This window comes from Pezoporus flaviventris, unplaced genomic scaffold (assembly GCF_033815535.1).
Source record: "Pezoporus flaviventris isolate CSIRO_AGI_PZ_B2104156 unplaced genomic scaffold, CSIRO_AGI_Pfla_v1 ptg000097l, whole genome shotgun sequence".
Taxonomy (NCBI): Eukaryota; Metazoa; Chordata; class Aves; order Psittaciformes; family Psittacidae; genus Pezoporus; species Pezoporus flaviventris.
This window is the reverse complement of record NW_026892645.1, coordinates 9,207,215-9,217,041: the sequence shown is the minus strand read 5'-3', so window position 1 is coordinate 9,217,041 and position 9,827 is coordinate 9,207,215. Positions and strand designations below refer to the sequence as shown.

The window sequence follows — 9,827 nt, the reverse complement described above, 5'->3', positions numbered from 1 at the left end:
TGAGCCAAAACACCAGCTGGGGGGGGAGGAGTGAAAGGAGCTGGTGGGTGCTGTTGTCTCAGGGCAAAGAGGGTTAAACTGTTTCCTACCTGGTTTTGGCAGGCTGGTGCCTGGATCATGCCCTACCCACACACCAGGCTGGTGCCTGGATCATGTCACCCCATTCTCCACCCCATCCCCAACCCGTCCCCGGAGCTGCTCTGCCCGCAACAGCCACAGGCGGCAGGGTCTGCTGGCAAATCCAGCCACGCTCATCACTAGCCCAGGCAGCGCCTCCACCAATGGTCACAGCGGGAAGGGAGAAAACTTGGATCTTGTTGGGCGCTGTTATGGTAACAGAAAAGGCGGACAAGTGTTGTCAGGAGCCACAAAGTGAATGCAAACAATCCAAGCGTGTTTGTTTGTGTATCTTGCTCTGGGAAAGCCAGGATTTTGCAATAGGGTGATCACAGAATCCCGGCCTGGTTTGGGTTGGAAGGGACCCCAGAGCTCCTCCAGCTCCAACCCCTGCCACGGGCAGGGACACCTTCCACTAGAGCAGCTTGCTCCAAGCCCCTGTGTCCAACCTGGCCTTGAACACTGCCAGGGATGGGGCAGCCACAGCTTCTCTGGGCACCCTGTGCCAGCGCCTCAGCACCCTCCCAGGGAAGAGCTTGTGCCTAAGAGCTCAGCTCAGTCTCCCCTCGGGCAGGTTAAAGCCATTCCCCTTGGCCTGTCCCTACAGGCCCTTGTCCCAAGCCCCTCTCCAGCTTCCCTGTCGCCCCTTGAGGCACTGGAAGTGCTGAGTGCTGCCAGGTCTCAGCACACCCAGCAGGCAGGAGGGGTTACCTCTGCCCATCCCTGCCCTCACCTCTTAATGCCTGCTCCTCTTTAGGCATCTTCAACCTCCACCACTCCAATCCCATGGGACTGATGAAGGCTGAGACATCCCAACTCATTCTATGTGTGATGCAGGGCACACAGCCCCATCAGGGCTCCTGGCTTCATTAGTGGTGACAAGCCGAGGAGACTGTCACATCCTCAGCCCCGGGGCTTGCTCGGTGCCATGGAAGGGGGGAGACAGGGCTGTCACTCTGCCTTTGCTGCCTTGTCAACCCTGGGTGGTGCGGATGGGATTGGGGGGTGCTAATGCCCACTTCCATCCACATGGCAATGGGGAATGATAATCCCTATGCCCTAAAATAGACATCCCTTGCTCTAGGAGGGGGTTAAAGCCCCCTGTTGAACCCCAAAACAGGCTTTACCTCCTCCCCCCAAGGCAAGCAATGGCTATTTTAGTCTCCTAAACCACCCATTCCCATCCAAAACTCAATTCCAGACAGCATTCAACCTCCCACGGGTCTCCTTTGGCCACCTCCATGCTCCCCTTCCCCTCCTCAGCTCCCTTTTTATCTAAGACACATCCATGCTGCCCCCCAAAGCATCTCCGTTGGTGGGTTGAAGGAAGCCAGAACAACAGCCTCAGGATGAAGTTGGGCACTCCAGGAGGGAGGAATTCCTGGTTTAAAAACCCTTTCCAAGTTCATTCCTGGTTTATGAGCATGAAAGAGGGCAGAGAGGCTGCTTGCTTAGTATGGGAGAATCCATCCTAGTGAGGAAGAGCCTCACAAACCCTCTCTGTCCTCTGAAAGCACATGTGCCTGTTACTGCACCACCGCTCTAAACCCCATGGGTCACCCCATTCCTCTGCCTGGAGGGGCCATACCCCTCCAGCTCCTCCACACCAGCAGATTCCCCACGGAGAGGCACCAAATCCCTGTGGAAACAGCATCTCTCCATCACTTCCACAGAAGCAAAGCCCCGCGGTTCTTTCCCACCTCCTGCCTGCTCCACGAACCCTCCTGTCCCCAACACACGGTCCTGTCCTCAATAGGAACAGCCTTGTCCCCATGGCATAGCCCGGCAAGATCCAGGGCTGAACCTCTCCTTATATACAGGAGCTGGGGGCTGCTGATGGCAGTAATGCCTTGCAAAGGGCGGCCTTAATCCCTGTCTGGAAAGAGCCGGCAGCAGAGATCCCGTATTAGCTGGATTTGGGCGCTCTCCAAGGGGTCCTTTAAACATCCATGGGCAGCCCGGATGGCTGCTGCAGAGCCACAGAAACCCGGGCCCCGCTGCCGGCACCCCCCCGAACAGAGCCGCCCTTTAAGTAAAACAAGGAACTGAAGCTGGAGGCAGCGGCCACTTCCTCGCAGGAGCCGCAGGCAGCGGCACGGCCTCGCATCCCGCAGCCTCCGTGCGAGTGAGCCCCGGCCATGGCTCCGCGCCGCCCTTCGCAGCCTGATGAAACCCTCCGCAAGGCTCCGGAACCCTGCGGGCGGCAGAGCCAGCCCTGGGCGGGGAGGCAGCACCGGAATAAGAAGAGTTCTGACAAGTTTCCCAAGGGCCCCCAAGGCTCCGGTGGCCTGGGGACAACGTGGGCAGAAGCGGCGCAGCGGCACGAAATCCCAGCCTGGTTTGGGTTGGAAGGGACCCTAAAGCCCATCCAGTCCCAACCCCTGCCACGGGCAAGGACACCTCGCACTAGGCATGACCCGCACTCTCCGGGTGCATCCCCTCGGCTTGGGATCCCCCGCTCCGCCCAGGGACCCCTAAGCCGGGCTCAGGAGCGCCGAGGACTCCAGGATGCGGCCCCCCCGGGATGGGCCCATCCCCGCGGCCCCCAGCTGCGCATCCCGCTGTGATCCCAGCGGTGCCCGGGGGTCCTCTCTTTCCCTCCAGCTGCGGAAGGAGCCTTGCAGGGATCAGAGCGAGCACATCGAGCAGCGGCGCCAGCCCCATCGCCCTGCCCCGGCCCCCCCGAACACATGTGGGGAGCACATCTGGGCACCGCTGGAGGAGCACCACCGCCCCCGCGCACAACAGCTGCCCCGCGGCTGCTCACCTGCAGGGAGGGCCCGGCCGCCGGCTCCTCGCCGATGCGGGGCGGCTCCGCACCGCGATCCCTATCGCGACCACGATCGCGATCACGGCCCCGGCCCCGGTCCCGCCGCCGTTCCCCCCTGCCCCGCCCCGCGGGACAATAGCGCGGGCCGCCGGCGGCGGCGGGGCGGGGCCTCCGCCCTTATTAGCATATCGGCGGCTACCCGCCAATCGGAGAGCGCCGCAGAGCAAGAACTGGGAAGTCGTTAGCATAAACCCCGCCCCTCCCCTGTATTTGCATAGCCAGCGGCGGAGACCAATCAGAGGGGCTGTCATTATCATAATTTATGCAGCGCCGGCACCCCCTGGTGGGGAACTCCTGCACCCGCCCCGGGACGGCTCTGGAGGGGATGAGGATGGCAATGGGAAGGGATGGGATGGAGCACCCGCAATGCCTGGGATGGCCCGGGCAGGGGTGGGATAGGTATAGGGATAGGATGGAGCATCCTATTTCCCAGCATGGCCCGGACAGGGATGAGATGGGATGGGAGCACCCCCAATGGCTGGGATGGCCCTTGGCAGGAGATGGGGAGGGAGCACCCCTTTCTGGGGATGGGGCAGTTTTCTCTATGGCTGCCACACTCCCACCTGCCCTTGCCAGCACGCCATAGCCACCCCTGTCCATTCCCTTCCTGCCCCCCTTTTCCAGCCCGGAGGAATCCCGCAATCCCAGCCTTTGTCTATCCTGATTGGTTTATTGAAAAATTAAAGCACAAGCTCTGTCTATAGAAACACAAGGACTCTGCCAGCGATTTACAAGGCCTCCGGTTGCTCCCTCTGCATCCCCACCTATGGGCTGTGCCACCCGCCTGGGCCAGCACCCGAGGGAGCAGGGACCACCCAAACCCCCACCAGCCTGAGCCGGGAGCCCACCTTGTGCTTTGTGTGGCACTCACATGGCAGCGGGGACACCCGGACCTTCCCCTGCCCTCCTGCCCCACTCCCACCCTGGAGAACCACAGGATACTCCCCAAAGGGCAGCGCCCCCCACCCCGATCCAAGAGACATTATGGGATGTGCACTGATTTCTGCCCGTTCGCAGCCTGCCCTACCCAGGCATGAGTCTGCAGCAGGAGAGGGGACACTTGGGGACAAGCTGGGGGGTGTCTGTGCGTGCGGGATGGCGCAGCGGGAGAGGCTCCGCGGGGTGGGAATGCAGCTTTCCCGCCTCGGCGCTGCCTTCCGCTCCTATTCGGGATGCTCCCCATCCCAAAGCCTGGATCCCTAAAGGGCGACGTTGAATTCTGTGACCAAGAAATCAATGTAGTCCTTTTCCTTCAGCTTAAAGGCCTCGGCGATGATGCGGGCGGCTTCCCGGTGCTCCTTGCCCCGCAGCCCCGTGCCGTTCACCTCCAGGATGACGTGGCCCACCTTCAGCTTCCCACAGTTTGTGTGCTGAGCCCCCGCGCTGCAGGATAGAGGTGGAGAGATCCTGATCCCATCCCCCATCCCAGGGATGTTTTGGGGGGGAAATGAGAAACATTTCATGTTTCCGAAAGAGGGGATAAATTTGGCTCCCGTTTTGCTTGTCCCAGTGGAATGGCCAAGAAGAACCAAGGTGGAGTTGGCTCTGCTTTGCTTTGCTGTCAGTGACTTGAGTTTTGCCCCAAGTGAGCAGGAGAGGAAGCTGCTGTTCCCAGCCATGCATCCACCCCAGCTGTCCCCCACCATTCCCCCTCTCCCAGCCCTCTATCTGAGCAGGAAAAGGGAGCTTCCAGCCATCTGGAGACACCAGAGCCAAGCTTTCGGGGCTGCCAGACCCCCTCTGGATCCCACAGCAAACCCTTAGCTCCCAGGCCATGCTCTACGATATGGGATGCTCCATGGGACACCAATGCAACCCTCAGCACCTCCCCTGCAGCAGAATGATGCTGACGGCAAGGGAAGATGCTCTGGGGGGAAGCACACCTCCAAAATCCCCCCTTCTCCCAAGGAACAAGGGATGGGACAAGAGGAAACAGCCTCAAGCTGTGCCAGGGGAGGTTTAGATGGAACTGAGGAACAATTCCTTCCCCAGAGGGTGCTTGGGAGAAGAGGGATGTGCAGGATGTGCACTGAGTCCTACCTGGATGGTGACGATGCGGGGCAGCGGCTGCCGCGTGTTCGCTCCCCCTCGATGGCGATGCCCAGGGTCGGAGCACTCTTGGATACACGGATCAGGCACGATGTGGGCTCCAGCAGCCCTGGCTGGGGAGAGATGGGCAGTGCTGCTGAGGGGGACCAGGACCCATGGGGTGGGATGGAGCATCCCCAGTCCCCAGGATGGCCCTAGCAGGCAGTGGGATATGGATCGAATTGGGATGGGTTGGGGATGGAATGGAGCATCCCCAATCCCAAGGATGCCCCTGGCAGGGGACAGGGATGGGATGGAGACGGAGGCTTCTACCCTGGGGATGGGGTGGTTTTCCCCATGGCTGCTGTGCTCCCACCTGCCGTTGCCAGCACCCCACTAGGCACCCTTGTCCCTTCCCATCCTGCCCAGGGTCACCCCAAGACAAGCAGGGTCACCCCAAGAAGGCTCACAGGAGAGGCACAGACAGACCACCTGCAGATGCTCTTTGACTCCCGACATTCCATGTGCATGTCTGTGCATGGAAGCACAGAAGAGCGGGTGCTGCCTACGGCAGGGGCAACCCCGATGCCCACCTCCCACCACCTGCACCAGCATCCACGGGCACCCACCCTCACCGGCTTGGAGGCTCCTTCTGCTGCCCCATCACTGCTCCGGGCTCCTGAAGGCTTCGGCTCTTCCCAGAGAGGAGCTGCTGGCCCTTGTCCCTGCTGCTCAGCTCCACGTCGCCGATGTCCACCCCACTGTCCTCGCTCAGCGTCTGCCCGCTGTCCGAGAGCTGCGACAGCGTGGAGGCTGCGGGACACCAGGCAGGTTGTGGGGTTAGGATGTCCCCAGGGCAGGGACATCCCAACCGCTCCCAGCACTGGGCAGGGCCCTTGGGATTTAGACCTGGACTTTGGAGGGACGTTCCCAAGCTTCCAGTGTCTGAAGGGGGCTACAAGGATGCTGGAGAGGGCTCTTCATCAGGAGCTGTAGCAATGGGACAAAGGGTGATGGGTTCAGACTGGAACAGGGGAAGTTCAGGTTAGATCTAAGGCAGAAGCTCTTCCCTGTGAGGGTGCTGAGGCGCTGGCACAGGGTGCCCAGAGAAGCTGTGGCTGCCCCATCCCTGGCAGTGTTCAAGGCCAGGTTGGACACAGGGGCTTGGAGCAAGCTGCTCTAGTGGAAGGTGTCGCTGTCCGTGGCAGGGGTTGGAGCTGGAGGAGCTCTGGGGTCCCTTCCAACCCAAACCAGGCCGGGATCCTATGATAACAGCAGCGCTGTGCACAGAGAGTGCCAAGGAACAAAGGGCCTCAAGGATCCAGCCCAAATCCTGAACTGGGATGGAATGAGGGGGTGATGGGTTTAGGGATGCTGCTGGAGGAGGCTGGAGACGGCCCATGCTCCATACCAGGGTTTGGGAGGAGATGGGGACAGGCCCGAGCAAAGAGGAGCTGCCAGGTAGGAGCTTTCTCCCCTCAGGATGAAGTGTGGGTGCAGATGGAGATGAGCACCAGGAGCAAGGTCTGGCAGCACCGCAGAGAGGGCAGCGGGTGCGGGACATCCCCGGGGCTTGGCGGAGCTGGGCTCACACCGCTGACACCCTGCGGGCAGAATCCGACCCCGCTCAGCCCGGAGCGGGTCCCTCGGCCCTATCCACAGCCCCGAGGTGAATGAGCTGCAGTGGGAGGACGGCGCCACAGGAGGGCGACAACGTCACCGGCACCGCTCCCCGAGCACGGCCGGGAACGGGACATGGCCGGGGTACCGCAGCCCCGCCTCAGCGGAGGCAGAGCCATGGGGGGCAGGACCGGCCCGTCCTGAAGGTGCTGCGAGGGCTGGAGCAGCTCTGCTCTGGAGCCAGGCTGAGAGAGCTGGGCTGGGGCAGCCTGGAGAAGAGAAGGCTCCTGAAGGGGGAGACCTGAGAGCAGCTCCAGTGCCTGAAGGGCTGCAGGAAAGCTGGAGAGGGGCTTGGGACAAGGGATGTAGGGACAGGCCAAGGGGAATGGCTTTAACCTGCCAGAGGGGAGACTGAGATGAGCTCTTAGGCACAAGCTCTTCCCTGTGAGGGTGCTGAGGCGCTGGCACAGGGTGCCCAGAGAAGCTGTGGCTGCCCCATCCCTGGCAGTGTTCAAGGCCAGGTTGGACACAGGGGCTTGGAGCAAGCTGCTCTAGTGGAAGGTGTCCCTGCTGTGGCAGGGGTTGGAGCTGGAGGAGCTTTAAGGTCCCTTCAACCCAAACCAGGCTGGGATTCTCTGACTCCACAAGCTGTTTTCTGAATGAAACTCATCTATGATGAAAAGCAAACCAAAGAACAGGGCACGGCAGCACTGATCCAGGCTCTGAAGCTTTCCCCACCCTACTGACCAGAAGTTTGAACCAAAATGGGAATGTTTTCCCCTAGAGCTCTTCACCAGCATGTGCTGGAAGCCCCCATTCCCACTGAGACTGGGGAAGCCCTTCAACCAAGCCTCACACTCCAGCAGTCTGATGCAGGTCTTACCCTCCAGCCCCTTTCTGCCCTTAACATCTGTCACTTCTCTCTTGAGGAGCACCCCCGAGAGGGTTCACTTTGTCACCCCATGGCTGATAACACATCACCCACCTCTGGCCTGCGGCAGGGGCCTCACTTCATTGACGTCAGGCTCGCTGTTGGGCTGGTGCACCTCCACCATGATGAAGTGCTGGTTGGCCACAGCCTGGGGGCTGCCCTTGTCCGGAGGAGGGGGTGCCGGGTGGGATGGAGGAGGAGGAGGCGATGGGGAAGGGGGGCTCTGAAGACCACCAGATGCAGGCCCCTCCGGGGATAGGCTCTTCAGTCTGGTTGGGGACTGGACCCTGGGGAAGGGCCCGATGTGATGCTGGCTGACCAAGGAGAGCTGAGCATCCATCTGCCTCCTGGCGCTGTGCGGGGCTGGGGAGATGGTGGCATAGATGGGGCTTGGGGCTGACTCCTCGGTGGATGCGCTGGCTGTGGAGGTGATGCTGACCGTGTCCTTCTCGGGGTGACTGGGGGGGGGCGTGGGGTGCCGGGGGGCCATGAAGAAGAGGCCTGACTGGGAGGACTCAGAGGAAGGGCGCTTGGGCTTGTCCTTCCCTTGGGTCCTGTGCTGGTCAGAGGAGGGGGCCTGAAGCATCTGCGGGGCTGAAGGAGGAGGTGGAGGCTTGAAGTTGGGTGGTTCATCTGGGAAGGAGGAGAGGTCATCCTGCCAAAGCAAGGACACTGTTTAGGACGTTCCCCAGGCTCAGAGCCACCTCCGTCTGCCTTCTCATGGTGATGATGGCAGAAATGAGCTGACTTCCACAGAAACACCTTCCTGACCTTATTGACAGGAACGTAACTCACAAATGAGGGTGATCGGAGCACAAACCACCCAACTTCTGCTCTACACAGATGCTACCCAGCCAGAATCCTTCCAAACCGGTCTGATTAAGTTGCTTCAATAACACCCATGGGGTGTTGATTAAGCAAAGAGCTACAGAATGGAGGCAAATCTCAGCATCACCATTTTACCTCCATCTCCAGTCTGATGCCTTACCAGGGAGACATCCGGCAGGGTGTTGATGCTGCTCTGGTGGCCATCTCCACCTCCCTCCAACTCCGACGTGTTCTGAGAGGGCAAAGGAGGAAGAGAAAACGAGGTTAGAGCAGCACTGAGCACCCAGCACAGCGCCAGCCCCATGGGGACCATGCAGGGTGCTCACCCAACTCCCCCATGCAAGGCCAGTCTTTCACCCAAAGGGTTCTGTTTCCTTCGAGGTTCCCTGCAGACCCACACATCATCTGAGCAAAGCAACTGTGCTGGGATCCAAAGCAAAGCAGCTTTGTTTGGATACAGGCTCTCCCAAGCTAGGAAGTGTGCTCAGAGCATGCTGTGACCCTGCAAAAGGAGGATGTGCTCCTCTTAATCCAAACCTCAGCTCCTCCTGTTCGGTTTGGACCCGGCAGGTCCAATACCTGCATCTTTGCTGGGATAAGGGTAAGAGACAAGTGTAAAACCTCCCTCCCTTGCAAACCAGAGCAGTGAGATGCAAGCAGAACCTGCTGTCACTGCTTTCCCTTTAGGAGGCAATAGGCAATGTCCCAACACAGCTCCAAACTCATCCCAGCTCCAGCAAGCAAGGTGGGCAATGGGAATCTGTCAGTCTGCCTGTGCAGGGGCAGTTGTCAGCAGGATGGACCCAAGGAGAGGACACAGATGTGGTCAAGCAGAGCAAACAGGCACCTTGGCTGAGCACCAGCAGGGATGGGAGGACATAGGGTGTGCAGCCAGGGCTGAACCCAGCTCCTCCTGACTTTAGCCCAGAGCCAGGCTCTGCTGCTGCCTTTGCCATCCCCAGCTCCATCTGGTTCCCCTGCAAGGCCCTGGACGAGCAAATCCATGCTCAGCATCCTTCTCCCACAGCACTTCCCAATCCGGAGCGGTGCTGCGCATCATTCCCATCGTGTTCCCAGGGCTGTTTGCTCCCTGGCGCTGGAATGGGATGGGTACAGTTTGTTTTCAACCGTGTGTTATTCACTGCAGGGTAAACAAGGGATCAGCTGAGCCGCTGCTGCAGCTGCATCCCCCCATCTGCTGGAGCCTGCTGCCGTGCCGTGAGATGTCAGCATCCCAGAATAGACACGGGAGACAAAGAAGAGCATTAGAGAAGCAGCAAAACCACCGATGGGAAGTACTTGGAGCTCCCTGGCTTCGGAGAGAGCCCTGGAGAATGAGAACTGAAGGAAAAGGCTTGTTTGGAGAGCGACAGGTGAAGCCTGAGCTTGGGAAAACTCCTTCCTCTGGCCAAGGCTGATTCCATCCAGTATCCACCATGTGTTGTGTCCCAGCCCTGGCTCTGTCCTCCCTCA

At 60.2% G+C, this 9,827-nt stretch overlaps 1 protein-coding gene across 1 annotated transcript in view; it reads right to left on the bottom strand.

Annotated features, from left to right (window-relative positions):
* Positions 1 to 4,064: 4,064 nt before the first annotated feature.
* The window catches only part of WHRN (whirlin), a 38,226-nt gene continuing 32,463 nt past the window's right edge, over positions 4,065 to 9,827 (bottom strand). The window contains 8 exon segments of the mRNA XM_061476633.1: positions 4,065 to 4,311; positions 4,313 to 4,330; positions 4,988 to 5,037; positions 5,040 to 5,109; positions 5,611 to 5,648; positions 5,651 to 5,788; positions 7,581 to 8,181; positions 8,515 to 8,586. Coding sequence (XP_061332617.1) covers positions 4,147 to 4,311; positions 4,313 to 4,330; positions 4,988 to 5,037; positions 5,040 to 5,109; positions 5,611 to 5,648; positions 5,651 to 5,788; positions 7,581 to 8,181; positions 8,515 to 8,586 — 1,152 coding nt within the window. The 3' untranslated portion in view covers positions 4,065 to 4,146.